At 46.3% G+C, this 19,985-nt stretch overlaps 1 protein-coding gene across 2 annotated transcripts; it reads right to left on the bottom strand.

Moving 5' to 3' along the window:
* Positions 1 to 4,299: 4,299 nt before the first annotated feature.
* ULK3 (unc-51 like kinase 3) lies at positions 4,300 to 18,953 on the bottom strand. 2 transcript variants are annotated; one of them, XM_081964429.1, is made up of 16 exons: positions 18,709 to 18,953; positions 17,291 to 17,323; positions 16,691 to 16,811; positions 16,291 to 16,395; positions 15,748 to 15,891; positions 14,842 to 14,924; positions 14,565 to 14,720; positions 13,464 to 13,569; positions 12,477 to 12,517; positions 11,631 to 11,733; positions 9,888 to 9,952; positions 7,886 to 7,964; positions 7,008 to 7,048; positions 6,092 to 6,139; positions 5,811 to 5,877; positions 4,300 to 4,738 (listed from the first exon to the last, which is right to left on the bottom strand). In XM_081964429.1, exons 1-16 carry the CDS (start codon positions 18,808 to 18,810, stop codon positions 4,722 to 4,724), a joined length of 1,311 nt encoding a protein of 436 aa, XP_081820555.1. In that variant the 5' UTR covers positions 18,811 to 18,953; the 3' UTR covers positions 4,300 to 4,721. The 2 variants fall into 2 exon arrangements, with proteins under 2 accessions (XP_081820555.1, XP_081820554.1); XM_081964428.1 differs by having other exon boundaries at positions 17,183 to 17,323; positions 18,709 to 18,948.
* Between the last annotated feature and the right edge of the window lie 1,032 nt (positions 18,954 to 19,985).

The following is a 19,985-nucleotide window of genomic DNA, read 5'->3' as shown; positions in this document are numbered from 1 at the left end:
TTCTCCCTCCGTTTTTTCCCCCTCTTGTTTGTGACTTCCCTGGGGTCCTTCTTTAAAAAAAAAGTTATTGAGGCTATTCTCTTCTTCCTGAGCATCTTTTTTTTTGTTTTTTCTCTCCCCCCACTTCTGACAACTTTGCTGTGGAGACCATGTGATGCTGGCTTGGTTTATTTTAGGAGCCAACATGACCTCCGGTTGTAAGAAAAGGAAGGCGGCACACATCGGGTCTGGGAAGATAATCTGCCCCATGGAGGCTTGTGTGCTCTCTCTGTCTCTCTCTCCTCTCCTCTCTCTTTCTTCCTCTCCTCTCTCTTTCTCTCTCCTTCTTCCTCTCTCTCTCTCTCTTTCTCTTTTCTCTCTCTCTCCTCTCTTCTTTCTCTCCTTCTCTCCTCTCTCCGTTTCTCTCTCTCTCCTCTCCTTCGCTTTCTCTCCTTCTCTCTCTTTCTCTCTCCTCTCTCTCCTTTTCTCCTCTTTCTCTCTGTCCTTCTCTCTCTCTCTCTCTCTCTCTCTCTCTCTCTCTCTCTCTCTCTCTCTCTTTCTCTCTCTTCTCTCTCTTTCTCTCTCAAGCCGGGTGGCCTGACCAGAGGAGGCCAGTTTGCAAGGGAATCAATCTTCCTTTTGGTAGTTATACATACAAATCTAATCAAGCTTCTCTAAGATTACATCATAAAATTCCCTTCTGTAAATCACAAAATCATCATCTTTTTTTGTTAATGCTAAATGTCGATCAGGGATTTCCAGTCACAGCTAAAACTCAATGATTCTCTAATCCAAGAGGTCAGTTTGTTCAGGTCAGCCAGTCCTTGTCGGTTCCTCCGTGGTAGGGAATACCATTCCCCCCCCCCTTTTGTGCCTTTTCCATCGGGCCTTTTAACTTGCTTTTTTCCCCTCTCTCTCCTTATTTGCTCTCCTTTCCCATTTTAGAACCGGGAGATCAATATTAACATCCCTGGATGCCGTCCACAGTAATTTTGGCTTTTGCAGCTGCTCCATTCATTGTTAGGATTATTTGGGATTAATAGCAACGTTGGTGGATCTTTAGAAAATGATTTCGGCCGCACTGAAATAAGCCAGACTTTTTGCCCGGATGATGACACAGAAAGTGACTTGCTGACCCCGTGCAGGGATGACCTTAAGTGGTGGTGAACATGGACTCTTTGCACGCTGTGCAGCATCGTGTCACACAATCCCTTGTTCAGAGACCCTAGTTGTGAATCCCGGGATAAAGAACAGAAATGTGTTCTGATTTAGGCTTCCCCAAAAGCAGGAGGCAGAGTCCTGGTCCCGACAAAACCCCTTTTATCAAACGAATGTGAATTCCTCTCATTCACATTCAGCCAAGGCCTGGTAAACAGTCTTTCAAAGGAATATTTATGACCACAGACCTTATCTGTCTTGGAAAGCTGCCATGTCAATATTTTCCCAAATGAGGTGCTGTGCAAGGAAAGGCTGGGCACAGAGTCTCTGAGATTCACGGACAGATCTTCACACTCCTGAAATGAACGAACGAATGAATTGTTTCCTGCAAAAGCCCCTTTCGTTCCTCTTTTATTTCCTCTGGGAGGGGCCATTCACCTTCCACCTCTGGCTTTACTCCCAAGTTGACCCTGATTTCTGAGTTGTTCTTTTCTTCTGGCAGCTCTGGGCATGCGCACACTGGGAACAGGCTGCAGCTGTTCCTCTGCCTCACTGCTGCCTAGCTCCGAAGGCAGCTGATCACTGCCAGATGGCCTCGGCCCCGTCTCTGCCTCTGACGCAGAGCCCTCTTCCCAGCCTTCGCCAGCCTCCAGGACTGGCCCATGTTCCCCCCCCAACCTCCTCCCTGCCAACTGCTGCCAACTCCACTGGCCACTGGCGGGCCACAACAAAGTGGAGAAAAAAAGGTAGACTAGCACTGATGATGTTACGTAGTTTGGGTAATGAAATGCCTTCACCTCCTCCCCCCTTCTCCTTTAGAGCATCAAGGATCCTACAATCCTCCTCCTCCCTTCTCCTTTGCAAATCCCAGCCCTTTCTAGCACTGTTGATATTACCTGGTTGGGTAATGGAAATGCCTCCTCCCTTCTCAAATTCCAATCCCTTCTAGCACTGATGCTGTTACCTAGTTGGGTAATGAAACGTCTGCAATAAGGCAGACTTTTCTAAGCTCTGGGAGCATCAGGTAAAGGTAAAGCTTCCCCTCGCTCCTATGTGCTAGTCGTTCCCGACTCTAGGGGGCAGTGCTCATCTCCATTTCAAAGCCAAAGAGCCAGCACTGTCCAAAGACGTCTCCGTGGTCATGTGGCCGGCATGACTCAACGCCAAAGATGCACGGAACACTGTTCCCTTCCCACCAAAGGTGGTTCCTATTTTTTCTACTTGCATTTTGTACGTGCTTTCAAACTGCTAGGTTGGACAAGTCATGGGAGCTCACTCCGTTATGCGGCGCTAGGGATTCGAACTGCCGACCTTTCTGATTGACAAGCTCAGTGTCTTAGCCACTGAGTCACCTTTTCTCCGGAAGCATCAAGGACCCCTTGAAAAATAGATTTTGGATGCAGGAAGAAACAACCTGACCCCCTGGGCATCTCAATGCTGGGGTCTCACCCACAGACACCAAGGGGGGGTTGCACTTGGAAGACAATTCTGCAACCTGGCAATTCTCTCCCCCCACCCAACCCCCGGCTCCAGTGGATGGGGAAACACTCCCCCCTAAACCTGAACCGTTTCTCAGGTCAGGAATCTGAGACATTTCATCCGGTTTTCTCCTCCTTCATCCATTGCTTCGTGTGTTTTTTTCCAAATTCCTGATTGCAGGAAGTGGAGACGCAAACGTTACGGACCCAGCTGTTTGTTCCAACGCAGGCGAGCTATTCTTTTCCCTAACATTCAGATAATCAAGGAAGGTGACAGTCAGAAAAGTTCAGCTCTGATTTGTAACCGGAGAAGGAACGTGGCGGGGAAAAGACTCCGTGTCCGCAACTTGTCCTAAAACGGAAAGACTTAATTTCACCTTGTCTGTTTTATTATCCTTCGCTCAGTTATGCAACCAGAACAAACACACATTATAATTCCAAGAGATTACATATGATACAGAAAGAAAGAAAGAGAGAGAGAGAGAAAGAGAGAGAGAGGAGAGAAAGAGAGAAGGACAGAGAGAGCGAGAAAAAGAGAGAGGAGAGGAGAAAGAGAAGGAGAGAGAAAGAGGAGAGAGAGAGGAAGACAGAGAGAGAGAAGGAAAGAGAAAGAGAGAAGGACAGAGAGAGAAAGAGAGGAGAGAGAAGGACACAGAGAGAGAATGAGAGAGAAAGAGAGAGAAAGAGGAGAGAAGGAGAAAAAGGAGAGAGAGAAGAGAGAAAGAGAGAAGGAGAGAGAGAGGAGAGAAAGAAAGAGAGAAGGAGAGAGAAAGAGAGAAGGACAGAGAGAGAGAGAAAGAGAGAGGAGAGAAGGAGAAAGAAAAGGAGAGAAAGAGAGGAGAGAGAGAAAGAGAGAGAGGAGAGAGAGAGAGGATTGGCCCCCGATTGGCCACCAATTGACAAGTTAGAAGGCAGGCCAAAGTAGCCATCTTGCCTTTTTTGACCTCTCTGCCCTCATCCCTAAAAGGACCCACTGGGTCACGGAAGGAACCAGAGGAAACCAAAGGCATAGTTCTCTTGAAACTGTTTTAAGAGAAAGAAGCTTTTAAAGGCTCACTCTGTGCCTCTTAAGGTCCATACATTATTTCATATTAAAATAAAAATAACTGTGGCCAAATCGCATCCGCCTGACCCAAATGTAAGCTGTCAAAATGACGTTCCTGAATTCACAGGCTCTCTGCATTGGAAAAACGATTGGAAGTCCTTAAGTTGGTGCGTGAAGTTATGGGCTGCTTCCGTTCATATATTGCATTGAAGCAGTTACCTGGATCAGGCTATAGTGTATACCCTGGTGACGGCGCCCAGAAAACGGTGGCTTAAATCATGATTAAAAACCCAATCAAAGCTTGAGGCAGTGTTTCTTCACTTTGGCATCTTTTTTTTTAAGACTTCAATTCCCACAATTGAGCGAGTCCAGAGATATTTCACGAGAAGAGTCCCCCACTCCTCTGTTCACAACAGAATCCCTTATGCCAGGGGTCTCCAAACTTGGCAATTTTAAGACTTGTGGACTTCAACTCCCAGAATTCTCCAGCCAGAAGTCTTGTAGTCCACAAGTCTTAAAGTTGCCAAGTTTGAAGACCTCTACCTTATGCCACCAGGCTTCAACAATTTTAGAACTTCGCCGTCTTTGACCCCCCCTCCCCTCCCCAATGGCAAATAAAAGGACGAACACTCTTGCAGGTGTTAGAAAATAGTTTTATGAAGACATTTCTCTATGAGATTCTTTGTCTTTCTTCAGTCGGGGTAACACAAAGGAGAACTATCCCGGCATCACCCATTTGTAAACATTATGTACTACTGTAACACACTACGCAACTTCAACAAAAGTACCCTGAGCTTATTCCCTGCTCTTTCAATGCTTGATATAGCTAGACTCTAAGGTTATTATTCGCTTCAATTCGGTTCTGCCACCTGGAAAAATAATCACGCCATACCAAGGTTGACTGTCTGCAAAAACCCCAGGTTACTCAGAGCTTGCTCCATCCGTCTGAATCTGCGGAGGGAGCCGGCTCTAGGCCAGCAACTCTTAGTCCCCAAAAATGGGGTGTATATTCAGATTGTCCATGGCTCGCTGGTTGAGATGCGGAAGCTCCCCTTCCTTTGTCATTGTAAAGTACATGCTGGAAAAGGAGAGAAAAGGAAGGAAGAAAATTTAGATTAGGTCTGAGATGAATCCGTTAAAAAAAGGTAGAAGAGAGGGAGGGGAAAAAAGCAATTTGGATTAAGCCTGAAATGAAAGCATTAAAAAAAAAAAAAACCCACCACCCAACAATGTGAATTTCAGATCCGTTTTAGCAAATCTTAAAAGCTGAAATTCTAAATGGCTGCCTCCGAATTTGATCTCTGTGAATTTTTTTCTCTCTCAGCCTGAATCAGTCGCTAAGTTTTCTTGGTGAAATTATTTGGCGTTGGTTTGCCTTCTTCGCTCTGAGGCGGTGAGAGAGGGAGCGGCCCAAAGTCGCCCAGGGGGGCTACATGCTTAAGGCAGGACTAGAACTCACGGTTTCCCGGTTTCTAGCCAGGTGCTTACACTACTACGCTGGCCGGGTTCTCTACATTAAGTAGTTTGCTAGCGCTGACAAGCAGGGCAAGGTCGATGGATGGATGGATGGATGGATGGATGGATGGATGGATGGAAGGAAGGAAGGAAGGAAGGAAGGAAAAGGATGAGGAGGAAGGAAACCGTATACAATTCTGGACAAATGGCTCTCTAGTCACTTCTTAAAAACCTCCAGTGATAGGATATCAAGGAAGGAAGGAAGGAAGGAAGGAAGGAAGGAAGGAAGGAAGGAAGGAAGGGAGGGAGGGAGGGAGGGAGGGAGGGAGGGATGATGAGAATGGGGAGGAAGGGAGGAAGGAAAAAAAGCAGGAAGGAAGGAAAAAAGAAAGGAAGGAAAATGATGAGAAGGGAGGAAGGAAAGTGAGAATGGGGAGGAAGGAAAGAAGGAAGGAAGGAAAATGATGATGAGAGAGGGAGGGAGGGAGGGAGGAAAGTGATGAGAATGGGGAGGAAGGAAGGAAGGAAAGAAAGAAGGAAGGAAGGAAAATGATGATGAGGGAGGGAGGGAGGAAAGTGATGAGAATGGGAAGGAGGGAGGAAAGTGATGAGGATGGGGAGGAAGGAAAAAAGGGAAGAAGGGAAGAAGGGAGGAAAGGAGGAAAGGAGAGAGAAGGGGAAGGGACCAGACTTACAGTTTCTCACAGAGTCCGAAAGGCCCTCATTTCCCATGGATTCAGCTTCCCACTGCGATTCCTTGATCTGCAAGGAAAAGAGATCCAGACTTAAGAAGTGAGGCTCAGGCCTCCCACATTTTTCAGCTCCCCCCCTTTTTCCTAGGCTTAGGCTTCTGGCAAGTCACCAGTACCACCACCGCACCCATTTTCACCCATCACATCTGCTCAATGCTTTGAGGGGTCTCCTACTTTGCAGGGCAACGCAGGGCAGCTCTCTCCCCCGCCCCCCCTCTCATTACCTTGATCTGTTCTTTAAGATACTCTGCTCGGCCCATCAGCATCTGGACCTGCCAAGGCAAACGCAAACTAGAGATTTTCGATTTTAATTGACTGCTAATCCTTTTGAGAATTGGGTTGGCGGGAAAGGTCCTTGAATTGTCATCCATCCATCAATCCTAAAGGACATCAGAAGAACCTTGTTGGGCCAACCTCTGGGTCCATCAAGTCAGCCTCATCCAACTGTCAATGGCCAAGGAGCCCTTGGGAAGCCCATCAGCCTGGCATGGAAGTGCCTATGGTCTCAATCATCTAGGTCAGTCAAGGTTGTCCCAAAGGAGCTTTTTTCAAAAGACTCCAGTTCAAAACTGGACTTTCTTGGGGTTTTTTTTCCCACTTTGAAAACATTTCGCTTCTCATCCAAGAAACTTCTTCAGTTCTAACTCACGGGTAGGGGAATGGAAGGATTTATATTCTTTGCAGTCAGCTGCCATTAGCACTTTAATGACCCATTTTCAGAATGGTAACAACTGGTTGACTGCAAAAATATAAATCAGAATAACAGAGTGGGAGACTTTGAGCAGGGGGTTGGACTAGAAGACTTCCATGGTCCCTTCCAAGCCAATAATTGTAGAGGGAGGAAAGGAAAGGAAAGGAAAGGGAGAAGAAGGAAAGGAAAGGAAAGGAAAGGATGGAACCAAATTAGGAAAGAACCAACCTAGAATTAAGGAAAAACTTCCTGACAGTGAGGACTATAACCAGTGGAACTACTTGCCTCCAGAAGTCTGAATGCTCCATCACTGGAGGTTTTTAAGGAGAAAATGGACAACCACTTGCTTGAAATGGCCTAGGGCCTCTTGCTTGAGCAAGGGGGCTGGACTAGAAGACTTCCAAGTTCCCTTCCAGCTCTATTTTGATTGTGATTGAGCCATAAAGTACCTCAGCGTGTAGCAATTCCCGTCTCCTTCCCGCAGGTTCCGCTGGATTTAGGAAAAAAGAGGAAAAGGGTGATTTGAGGAGAGGGCTAGCTGACTTCCCCTTCCTCTGCTCCATCAAGGGCTCTTCCTCCCTCTTCCTCTGCCCTTTACATCCCCCAGGGTCCTAAAATTCAAGTTTGATATCAGCGATAAGCCTGTTTGCACGGAAGGGGCCACTGACCCTCTCCAGCCCTTTTCTCCTGCCCCCCAAAGCCTCATCTGTTCTGACCCAGGCTTCCCCAAACCACAAAGCCGACTCCTTGTCCCGACAAAACCCCTTTTTATGAAGCTCGTGTGAATTCCTCTCATCCACATCCAGCAAAGTCCTGGAAAACAGTCTTTCAAGGGTGGATTTACAACCACAGACCTTATCAGGCTTGGAGAGCTGCCAGGCCGATATCTTCCAAAACGCAACGCTTGTACAAGAAAATACTTGGCAAGGAGTCTCTGAGAGTCACAAAGAAATCTTCACACTAATGAACTGAACGAATTGTCTCCTGCAAATTCCCCTCCCCTTTCGCTCCTCTTTATTCCCTATGGGAGGGGCCATTCACCATCCACCTGTGCTTTTGTTCCTTAATTGTTCCCTTCTCCTCTGCACATGTGCACACTGGGAACAGGCTCCAGCTGTTTGTCTGCCTCACTGATGTCTGACTCTGAAGGCAGCTGATAACTGGCATACGGCCCTGGCCCCCTCCTGCCTCCCACACAGAGCCCTCGTCAGAGCCTTCCCCAGACTCCACGACTGGCCCATCTTCCTCCCCAACCTCCCCACTGTCCCAATCTTCTGCCAGCTCTGCTGGTCGCTGGCAGGCCACAACAGCATCACACGGCTCTCACCAGCCAGCATCAGCAGCAATTCGCCCAAGCTCTGTTGATAGAGGTCCAGTGTTTCCCCGTCCTCCTTTCCTTGTTCTTCCTGGAGAGGAGAGAAATAGCAAGTTGAATCCCTGATGGACGAAGGACTTCTTTGAAGCATCCCATCAGGGAGGAGGAGGAGGAGAAGAAAGAAGGAAGAAGAAGAAGAAGAAGAAGAAGAAGAAGAAGAAGAAGAAGAAGAAGAAGAAGAAGAAGAAGAAGAAGAAGAAGAAGAGGAGGAGGAGGAGGAGGAGGAGAAGGAGAGGAGAAAGAGGAAGAGAAGGAGGAGAAATAAAAGAAGAGGAGAAGGGGAGGAGGAGGGAGAGGAATGTGGGGTCTTTGGTGGTTTCTGAGCTTGGTTGTTTTGTTGCAGACATTTCATTACCCAACTAGGTAACATCATCAGTACTAGAAGGGAGTGGAGGAGGAAGAAGAAAAAGAAGAAGAAAAAGGAGGAGGAGGAGGAGGGGGAGAAGAACTGTGGGGTCTTTGGTGCTTTCTGAAGTTGTTGGCTGTTTGCTTGCAGGAGTTTCATTACCCAACTAGGTAACATCTTCAGTACTAGAAGGGAGTAAGGTTTTCTCTCTCCAATCACTAGCCCTGCCGGTGGAGGTGTGTTTTGATTAACAGAGAGAAAGCTCACTCCCTTCTCACACTGATGATGTTATCTAGTGGGCTCATGAAACGTCGCCAAGCAAACCAACCCAGCTCAGAGAGCACCAAGGATTTCAATCCTGAGCTACAAACATTCTCTTCCATCTTTATAGGAATCAACACACCCCCCCCCCCGGCCTCCCCCCCCACCCCCCCACACTTTGAATCAAAGAGGAGGCCAGAAAATGAGCCGCACCGAGGGGGGTGGGGGAAGAAAGGTACGGAGAAAGAAATTTTTTTCTTCCCTTCCTCGCCCCCTGACAAAACGTGGAGACCTTGGGTAAAATTAAATCCGGGGGATTTTAGGAAGCGGAAAATATCAGATTCTCTTCATGCCACGTTGAGTTTCAGGAGAGAACGCTGGTACATCCATTCGTTTCTGAACGCAATTGAATACATTCGCACTCGAGCAGGCTGCAAAGGCAAGTGGGCTCTGTGTGTGTGTGTGTGTGTGTGTGTGTGTGTGTGTGTCCGTCCGTCCGTCCGTCCTGGCTGGACAGAGCAAAAAAAAAAAAGTCCCACTGGACAACGTTCCCATTCCACGTGTGGCTTAGCGCATCCTTACAACATCTGGCTCTTATTTCGCCTTTTTTTGGGGAGGGGGGGGGCTGAAGGGTAGTTCCAGGAGCTGAAGGGAGCCTGTTCCCCAGGACACCCGAAAGCAGGACAAGAAGTAACGAAGGGGAAATTTCCTGACAGCGAAAAAGGTTGTAGGTACTCCGTTACTGGAGGTTTTAAAGAAGAGATTGGAGGGCTATTTGATCTCTGAGGTCCCTTCCAACTCTATTTTCCTTCCTTCATCGTTCCCTCCCTTCCCCTTTATCTTCCTTCCTTCCTTCCTCTCTCATTCCCTCCCTTCCCTTCCCTGATACCCCATCAATGGAGGTTTTTATCAAGAGACTGGTCCATCATTTGTGTGAAATGGCATCAGATTTCCAACTTGAGCAGGAAATTCGGACTAGAAGACCTCCAAGATCCCTTCAAACCCACCCTCCCTCCCTTCCTCCCTCCCTCCCTCCCTCCCTCCCTCCCTCCCTTCCTTCCTTCTTTCCTTCATGCACCAACTGGATCTTTCTAAGAAGAGACCGAGCAGCCACTTGTCTGAACTGGTCTAGGGTCTCCTGCTTGAGCAGGGGGTTGGACTAGAAGACCCCCAAGGTCCCTTCCAGCTCTGTTATTCTGTTCAGTCCCCTGCAGCCTGCCCCAACCTCAGAAGTCACAACACTCTTTGTTTGGGAGCGCAGCAGCTCATTCTCGCTTCGAGCACAGGGTCCCTGCGTGCTCCCGGGTTCAATCAAGGCAACCCTCCCCATCTCCCCTGGCAGCTGACCTTTGCCACAGCAGCAGATGCTACATCCAGAGCAGCGTAAAGGCGAGGTTTGTTCTTGGACATCTCTGAAACAAAAGGGGGGGGGGAAGGTTTGCAGCTGAGTAATAGCAGTAGCCCTTAGACTTATATACCACTTCACAATGCTTTTACAGCCCTCCCTAAGTGGTTTACAGAGTCAGCCTCTTGCCCCACCAACAGTCTGGGTCCTCATTTTACCCACTTTGGAAGGAGGGAAGGCTGAGTCAACCTTGAGCTTGATGAGATTTGAATTGCCAAATTGCAGGCAGCCGGCAGTCAGCAGAAGTAGCCTGCAGTACTGCACTCTAACCACTGCACCCCCACGACCTTCCTTCCTACCTTCCTTCCTTCCTTCCTTCCTTCCTTCCTTCCTTCCTTCCTTCCTTCCTTCCTACCTACCTACCTACCTACCTACCTTCCTTCCTTCCTTCCTTCCTTCCTTCCTACCTTCCTTCCTTCCTTCCTTCCTTCCTTCCTACCTACCTACCTACCTACCTTCCTTCCTTCCTTCCTTCCTTCCTACCTACCTACCTACCTTCCTTCCTTCCTTCCTTCCTTCCTTCCTTCCTTCCTTCCTTCCTTCCTTCCTTCCTTCCCACTTAGCAATAGCACTTAGACTTATATATGCTTCACAGTCCTTTACAGCCCTTTTAAGCAGTTTACAGAATCAGCATATCTGTTCCCAACAATCTGGCTCCTCATTTTACCGACCTCAGAAGGACGGAAAGCTAAGTCAACATTGAGCCAGTCAGAATCGAACTGCCGAACTGCCGACAACTAGCCATCAGCAAGAATTAGCCTGCAGTACTGCATTCTAACCAAAGAACCCAATCAACGTGAGAGAAGGTTCCCTGAAGTTCGGATGGGAAGAGATTCGGGACTGGTTTTGGTATACAGTAGTCTTTGACTTACGTCCATAGTAAGAGCAGAATTTCCATTGCTAAAGAAGGCAGTTGATAAACGACCCACACTTGATTTTGCAAAAAGAAATAAATGTTTCTTGGACGACCACAACCCTTCCCAGAAATTGATCGTCTGTCTTGGAACCTACAACAACCGTAGGCAAACACAGCATGCTCTTCCTTTTGCCAGCTCTGTCCTGAAATAGTAAATATCGCTCAGGGGAAATAGCTTGATTTTGGAGAAAAGGAGGCTGTGGAGCAGTGCCCTCTGCTGGCCCTCAACACTCCTGCAGGATGGACACCCAGCATTATTTTGCAACAAATCCTTGTTTATCATACAATCATGGGGCTGGAAGGGACCTTGGAGGTCTTCTAGTCTCCTAAGGTCTCTGACCTTGGCAACTTTAAGACTTGCGGACTTCAATACCCAGAATGCCCCAGTCAACTTTAAAAGACTTGTGAACTTCAACTCCCAGAATTCCCTAACCAACGTTAAGACTTGTAGACTTCAACTCCTAGAATTCCCCAGTCAAATTTAAGACTTGTGGACTTCAACTCCCAGAATTCCCCAGTCAAATTTATGACTTGTGGACTTCAACTCCCAGAATTTCCCAGCAAATTTTAAGACTTGTGGACTTCAACTCCCAGAATTCCCTAATGCTGGGGAATTCTGGGAGTTAAAATCCACAAGTCTTAAAGTTTTGGACTTTAAGACTTGTAAACAAGGTTGGAGTTCCTCATTTACATCTTACCAACAAGACGCTGTTTCAAGCAAGGGTTTGAGGATGCTACCTCACTCAGCCTCCTTCCCTTAGAAATTTACCTTTCAAAATGTCCCGTCCAGGGCAGCCTTTTTGCAAAAGGACTTTGTTGTCCGATGCCACCAGCGCCTTGAGCTGCTCCGCGCGTGAGATGTAATCGCTCACCTGGACAAGAGGAGAAACAGGACATAAACACGAAAAGTGGGAAGACACAGCCTCACCTGACGCTGACCAGAAGCAGAATCTCAAAAAAGAAAGAAAGAGCAGTTATGATTTTACACCAAAGTAGGCGCCTTGCAAATTAAGGTGCCCGTTCTTCTTCTCAAAAATAAATCAATAAATCAGGGCTCAGAACAGCCAAGGGGCTCTTGGTGTAAAATACTGCTAATCAATAGATTGTTTATGAGATTTACGCATTGGCAAACCCCAATGGAACTTGGTGATTCTCATATTCATTGTTTAATCCATTCTTAGTTTAGTACCAATACCTTAAGTACCTAAGACTATAACAATCTTCATATTTATTAGTTATATTAACAAATGATACATTTTCTGTATTTTACACAACTCCTTTTACTACTAGTTCTTATGTTTATTCTCTAACCATCGATAAAATGAATCCCATATAATATGATAATTGGTTTGTTTTTTCTCTTTAGTTGCCAGTGTTAGTCTGTTCATCCCTGCACATTCTAATATTTTCCTAATCACATTCTCCTCTTCACACACGTGACTTCTGAAGAGTCAGCCCATTGGGGAAGAAATATCAGTGGGTCCCCTCCATCTCCCCTGCCTAAGGCAGAAATCCTAATCTAATCCCAGCTTGCAAAAGAGCATTTTCACCTACCCCAAAAGCTTGCCTGAAAAGTTAACCATCAGGTCAGTTGGAAAGTGGACGGTGGACTAACCTTGGATCGGATGGCTTCCTTCCGTTGGGCGTCTCGTTCATCTGAAAGCAACAAGAGAGACGAGGGAGTGAGCAGAGCAAGGTTGCGCATTACACCCGAGGCTTGGTCACGTGACTCCCAGGTGTGTGTGTGTGTGTGTGTCTGTGTGTGTCTGACAGGCAGAACTTTGAATCACGGTGGCAGGTAGCTCCCAGGGCATTAAGGGGGATGCGGATGGCTTTTCACGCCCCTTTTAATGGCGGCTTTATCAGCGAGTATAGAAGCACGCAGAGAAAGGACTCTGGGAAAATGATCCAGAGTCCCCTAACTCAGGTTGAGTTAAGAGAATATTTTGGGAGAATGTGCAACAGGAAATGAATGAAATCAGGAAGAGCTGATCCAGAATGAAAAAAATAATAATGGATTCTTTCAGATCCAATCCAGCTCTTAATAGTTTCCACCCATTGCTTCTTGTCCTGCCTTCTGGTGCCTTGGAGAATAGCTTGACTCCCTCTTCTTTGGGGCAGCCCCTGAGATATTGGAAGACTGCTATCATGTCTCTCCTGGTCCTTCTTTCTATTAAACTAGACATATCCAGTTCCTGCAACCGTTCTTCATATGTTTTAGCCTCCAGTCCCCTAATCCTCTTCGTTGCTCTTCTCTGTACTCTTTCTAGAGTCTCCACATCTTTTCTACATCATGGTGACCAAAACTGGATGTAATATTCCAAGTGTGGCTTTATCAAGTCATAATCCAGGTCCAATGTCTGTCCAGTCTCTTCTTAAAAGTTTCCAGCACCCACAATTTCTGGAGGCAATTTTTTCCACTGTTTAATTGTTCTGTCCGGACATTTCTCCTTAGTTCTAGGTTGCTTCTCTCCTTGATTAGTTTCCACCCGCTGCTTCTTGTCCTGCTCTCTGGAGCACTTTGTTTTTTTACTCAGAGTGGGTGGACTTACTCTAGGAGGAAAGAAGGAAGGGAAAAGCAAAGAGCAACTGGGCTACTCACAGCGTAAGGCAGGAACGAAGTACTCCAGAGCTTTGGAGTAGAGTGACAGGGCTGTGGCCATGTCGCCTTCTTCGTCCTTCTTCACGGCCTCCATGACAAGTTTGGTCTGTAATGAAGCAACGTAAGAAGATGTTAGAGAAGAGGCTCTGGGCAGAGGGAGTCCGTCCTCAAAAACAACCTTAAGAACTTTAAGATCCGTGGACATTAAGGTAACATTTGGAGGTGACTTAGAGACATACCTCTGAAACGCACTGAACTGTGAGGAAGAGGAAGGGACATAATGATTTGCATATTTATGGATTTATCATCAAACTTGCAATAGTCTGTTATTAGAGCCACTTTCAATAAAAATAGTTTTGGTCTTCCTATCTAGTGGGGTGGGGGTGGGGGTAGCCAATAGAGACTCAGTAGATTCTACTGTAATAGTAAGTTCTCAGCCAATGCTGAACTACAAAACCTTTCTTTCCTTCCTTCCTTCCTTCCTTCCCTCCCTCTCTTATTCCTTCCCTTCCCCTTTCTTATCTTCCTTCCTCCCGCTTCTTCCTCCCTCCCTCCGTCCCTCTTCCTTTCTTTCTGCCTCTTCCTATCGTCTTCTTTCCTTCCTTCTTCTCTCCCTCCCTCCCTCTTCCCTTCTCCCTACTTTCCTATGATCTCTGCCTTCCTTCCTCCCTCCCTCCCTCTTCCTTTCTTCCTACCTTCCTTCCTTCCTTCCTTCCTTCCTTCCTTCCTTCCTTCCTTTTCCTTTCTCCCTACTTTCCTATCATCTCTGCCTTCCTTCCTCCCTCCCTCCCTCTTCCTTTCTTCCTACCTACCTTCCTTTCATCTCTGCCTTCCTTCCTTCCTCCCTTTTCCTTTCTTCCTCCCTCCCTCTTCCTTTCTTCCTACCTTATCATCTCTGCCTTCCTTCTTCCCTCTTCCTTCCTTCCTATCAACTCTGCCTTCCTTCATCCCTCCCTTCCTCTGCTTTTCTTCCTCCTCCCTCCCTCCCTCCTTCTTCCTTTCTTCCTACCTTCCCATCATGTGTCCTTCCTTCCTTCCCTCCCTCCCTCCCTCCCTCATTCTCCCTCCCTCTCCCTCTCTCTCCTGTTTGCTGATACTCACTGCTTTCCCCAAACTTTCCGCGCTGGGCATGTGCTCCATGTCCACGAAGGGGTGTGCAAAGAACGCCTGGAAGGAGATGCGCTGCTGGGGGTCTCTTTGCAGAAGTCGCTGCAGGAGATCCCGGCATTCCGGGGAGAGACGGGGGCGGCTGGGAAGCTGTGCAGGAAAGGTGGGAGAAGCAGGTGCTTAAGAAAAAAAAACCCTGGCTGTAAAACTCACATCGCAACCAACCAAGGCATCCCCCCTCCCCCTCACACCTGTGACCAGGCACGGTTACCTCCACAGGTTGGCTGCTCCGGATCTTCTCCTCCAGCTCAGTGAAGGATTTGGAGGCGAAAGGGGGGCGCCCAAAGAGGGCCTCTAGGAGTGGGGGGGACAAAAGGTAACCTGGTTAAGGATCAGAGGCAGAGAAGGAAGCCACAATCACAGCTCCCAAATCTCTTCACCTGGGAAGAATTTCAAAGACATCCACGTAGACTCCTGAGATATATGTGTGTGATTGCGCATGTATGGACACATGTGTGTGGTCACATATGTGTGTGTGCTTGTATGTGTGCGCACGCATGTGTGTTTGTGTGTGCGTGCGTGCGTGCGTGCATATGTATGTATATATAGAGAGATAAGATGATAGATAGATGATAGATATACAGAGATGATGATAGATAGGCGATAGATATGATAGATAAGATGATAAATATATAGATAGATAAGATGATAGACAATAGATATGATAGACGATAGATATGATAGATAAGATGATAGATAAGATGATAGACAATAGATATATAGAGAGATATGATGATAGATAAGATGATAGATATATAGATAGATAAGATGATAGATAAATGATAGATATACAGAGAGATAAGATGATACACAATAGATATGATAGATAAGATGATAGATATATAGATAGATATGATAGATAGACGATAGATATGATAGATAAGATAGATAATAGATATATAGATAGATAAGATGATAGATGATAGATGATAGATATGATAGATAAGATATATATATATATATATATATATATATATATATGATAGATAGATAGATGATAGATATGATAGACAGAGAGACAGAGAGATGTATGTCTATATGTTTCAATATGTACTAGAATGTTCACAGAAAAAAGCGACAGGGAAGGAAGGTTACCTTATATCTCAACTTCTCTTACCATAGAGGATCACGCCCACTGACCACAAATCCACCCGAGCATCGTATTGCCCACTGCACACCATTTCGGGGGCCATGTAAAGGGGGGAGCCCCTCAGCACGTGCTTCTCATCCCTGGGGGACATGTGCTGTGCAAACCCAAAATCTAGGGGGAAAGAGGGAGCTTTGATTAAAAACCTTCACACAGGGGTTCATCCCTGTATCCCAGAGAAATCATGATGTACAGGTTAGGGTTAGGATTAGGGCTTTGCAACCCTACCCCCATTACAACCATTCATTTACCAATTATTTGGGGAGGGGCTCCAAAAAGTGCTGTATGATTGCTCCTCGCATTTACGGCCGACATAAGGTGCGGTGGCCTCGAGGTGGAGCTCCCGCCTCACAATCAGGAGGCTGTGAGTTCCATCCTAGGGAGAGACAGATATTTCTCTCTCTCGGCACAATGAGAATAAATCTGCTGGATATAGCTCGGCAATGGTGACATGAAAGGCATCCGGCCAGGAAACACTCCATTCAGTTGCCCAGACTGAGGTTTTTTCCATACCTGCCAGCTTGAGATGAGGTTTCTCCAAGGAACTCAGTAGAATATTTTGGGGTTTGAGGTCCAGATGGGAGATATTCTTATCATGAAGGAACTTCAAGGCGCAAGCTGTGTTGAAAAACAGGAAAATGCACTCAGAAACAGTCCATATTCTTGAGGACTAGATCCCTAAGCCAGCGTTTCTCAACCTCAGTAACTTTCAGGAGGGTGAACTTCAACTCCCAGAATTCCCCAGCCTGCAAGCTGAAGTTCAACCGTCTTAAAGAAACACTGCTCTAAACGTGGAGCATTCAACTTTGGCAACTTGTAAGAGTTGTGGACTTCAACTCCCAGAATTCCCCAGCTACCCTGGCTGGGGAATTCTGGGAGTTGAAGTCCACAACTTTCTCTCTTTATTCCTCACCCAGTTGTTGTAGAAATAAACAAGCTGCTTTTTCTGGAAGAATCCTCCGGCTACGAATGAAACGGGACAAATCACCTCCAGCACAATATTCCATGATTAAGTAGATGTATTCCTTGTCCCACTAAAAGAAGAGAGGGAAGGAAAGGAAAAAAAAACCCTCCATCAAGTTGATCAGAAGCACATCTACTTTCCCATTCGCATCGAGCCAACCTCTTTTTTTTTTCAAAGTTTCTAGTCCTCATGGAGACAATACCTAGCCCCAGTGAGAATTATTTCTGAATATATGTGTGCAGAATTGCACCTTAGGAGTTGGCACTCTAAGTAGCTTGGTCAAAGAAATGGTTTTGGCTTTTTTGCAGTTAGTCCTCGACTTACAACGATTTGTTGAGCAACCGTTCCAAGTTACGACGGTACTAAAATAAAGGACTTAAGACCAGTACTCAACACTTCAACCTCCGGCAAAAGACACCCCCCCCCTCTTCTGCTTTGCACCTGGAAGTCCTTTAACTCCACAATGTGAGGATGCCGGATATTCTTCAGGATCTCAATTTCGGTCAGCAGATTTTCGACAGAGGCCTTGTTTAGATTTTTCTTACTCACGCATTTGATGGCTACCACTTCCCGGGTGTTCTTCTAATAAGACAGAAAAGGAAAAAAAGTTTGGAATTTTCTAGGAAGGTTTTTTATTTTATATTTTTTAGCTTTTTTTTAAAAAAAAATAATAACCTTGGGTATTTTATGTATATATATATATATAAAAAAGCATATATATATATATATATATGCTTTTTAAAATGTTTTTTAACCTTGAGTATTTGGGTATTTTGTTTTTTAGCTTTTTAAAATGTTTTTTTTAACTTTGGGTATTATATATTTTTTAGCTTTTAAAAAAAAAATTAACTGGGTATTTCATATTTTTTAGCTTTTTAAAATGCTTTTTAACCTTAGGTATTTTATATTTTTTAGCTATTTAAAATGTTTTTTTAACTTTGGGTATTTTTTAGCTTTTTAAAATGTTTTTTAACGTTGGTTATTTTATATTTTTTAGCTTTTTAAAATGTTTTTTTTTTAAACTTTGGGTATTTCATATTTTTTAGGTTTTAATTTCTTTTTAACCTTACATATGTTATATTTTTGTAATTTTTTTAAAAAAATGGATATTTAGATATACATACATACACACACACACACATACATACATACACACAATATATATATATATATATATATATATATATATATATATATATATATATATATATATATATATATATATATATATATATATATATATATATATAGTGTTGCATTTTTGCTGATAAATCAATGAAGGGAGCAGTATGCAGGAGGTTGGACTAGATGACCTGCAAGGTCCCATCCAACTCTGTTTATATGTCAAGAAGAAAATGAAGAGATTTATAAAGTTTAGCTGTATATAATGTATTATAATTTATGGAAGAATGATGCACAGAAATACCTGCAAGTATCCAAACCACAGGCTGCTTAAGGAAAAATGGAATGTATGTAGTTTAAAATTGAAACATAAAAAATGAAACATTGTATTTAAAAAAACAAAAAGGAAACCCTGGAGTAGGTATAGAGGGTGTGTGTGTGTGTGTGTGTGTGTGTGTGTGTGGGCAGGGGGTTGGACTAGATGACCTCCAAGATCTCTTCCAACTCTGTTAACCTATGAAATGGCGTAGGGTCTCCTGCTTGGGTGGGGTGGGGGGTTGGACTAGATGACCTCCAAGGTCCCTTCCAACTCTGATATTATTCTGTTATTCAGAAGTTGTGGGGGCTTCATCCTCCCCCCCCCCAGACTCCTGTCCGGCTGGCTCCCCACTTTTTTGCACGCCCGTCCCCAACCCAACCCAACCCAAGAAGTTTGGCGCAGGTGCCCTTCCAGGTAGACTTCCTCGGGCAGGGGAGGCTCCACCTTCGGCAACCCAGCAGCCGCCCAGGGCCAAGGGTGGGGGTGGGGGGGCTTCCCAGCTGCCCCCGTGCCAGCCCCGCCTTACCTTCCTGTAGGCTTTGAAGACGGTGGCGTAGGTGCCGCTGCCCAGCCGCTCGGTCAGCAGGAAATCTTCCAGCTGAGGAGGTGCCCAGCCGGCCCCGGCCATCTCCAGGCACCCACCGCCGGGCCGGGCCGGGCTCCGGCTCTTCCCGCTCGGAGGCGGAGGCGGCGGCGGCGGCGGCGGAGGCTCCTCCTGCTCCGCTTCCTGGTTGGCAAAGCAGCCGGGAAGCGCGGCCGCCCCTGCGCGCAACAACCGGCTGGGCAGACGGGCGCCGCCGCCGCTGCAACAACGACGCGCTGCGGGCTTCCCCGGGGGAGGAAACTCCTGGAGGGAGGGGAGGGAGGGCTTGGTCCGTGGGAAAGATGCAGATTAACAGAGATGGAAGGGACCTTGGAGGTCATCTAGTCCAACCCCCTGCCCAAGCAGGAGACCCTAGGCCGTTTCCGACAGATGGTAGTCCAGTCTCTTCTTGAAAGCCGCCAGGGATGAAGCTCCCACAACTTCTGTTCTATTGAATATAGAACACCAGAGTTGGAAGGGGTCTTGGAGGTCATCTAGTCCAACCCCCTGCCCAAGAAGTATGCCCTAAACCATTTGTGACAGATGGTAGTCCAGTCTCTTCTTGAAAGCCTCCAGTGATAAAGCTCCCACAACTTCTGAATAACAGAATGATATCAGAGTTGGAAGGGACCTTGTAGGTCATCTAGTCCAACCCCCTACCCAAGCAGGAGACCCTACACCGTTTCTGACAGATGGTAGCCCAGTCTCTTCTTGAAAGCCTCCAAGGATGAAGCTCCCACAACTTCTGTTCCAGGGGTTGATTGTTCTCCCTGTCAGGAAATTCTCCAGGTTGAATCTCTCCTTGATTAGTTTCCATCCATTGTTCCTTGTCTGGCCTTTGGGTGCTTTGGAAAATAGCTTGGCCCCCTCCCCTCTGTGGCAGCCTCTCAAATATTGGAAGTCTGCTCTCCTGTCTCCCCTAGTCATTCTTTTCATCAAACTAGCCATGCCCAGTTCCTGCAACCGTTCTTCATGTTTGAGCCTCCAGTCCCCTAATCGTCCTGGTTGCTCTTCTCTGCACTTTTTCTAGAGTCTCAACATCTTTTCTATAGATGTTGAGATGAAGCCCCTTAATGCTGGTTTTGCCCCAGTAGTGAAGGCACCAGGTTAGAAGCCAGGAGACGGCGAGTTCTAGTTCCACTTGGTTGGGTGACGGTGAGTTCTAGTCTTGCCTTCGATACAAAAGCCAGCTGGGTGACTATGGGCCAATGACCGGGAGA

Source organism: Natrix helvetica, assembly GCF_964273705.1.
Source record: "Natrix helvetica genome assembly, chromosome: 12".
Taxonomy (NCBI): domain Eukaryota; kingdom Metazoa; phylum Chordata; class Lepidosauria; order Squamata; family Natricidae; genus Natrix; species Natrix helvetica.
Note: the sequence above shows the minus strand (reverse complement) of the source record. Positions and strands in the feature narration are given on the sequence as shown.

What these genes read in the sequence shown, in the direction of transcription:
- ULK3 (XM_081964428.1), bottom strand. Translation starts at nt 18,810, where the DNA reads ATGGCCGGGGCCGGCTGGGCACCTCCTCAGCTGGAAGATTTCCTGCTG. An exon ending in CGGAAAGTTTGGGGAAAGCA is followed by an intron (nt 13,570 to 14,564) that starts GTGAGTATCAGC and finishes GCTTCATTACAG; the next exon opens with ACCAAACTTGTCATGGAGGC. An exon ending in ATTGCTGCTGATGCTGGCTG is followed by an intron (nt 7,049 to 7,885) that starts GTGAGAGCCGTG and finishes TCCTAAATCCAG; the next exon opens with CGGAACCTGCGGGAAGGAGA.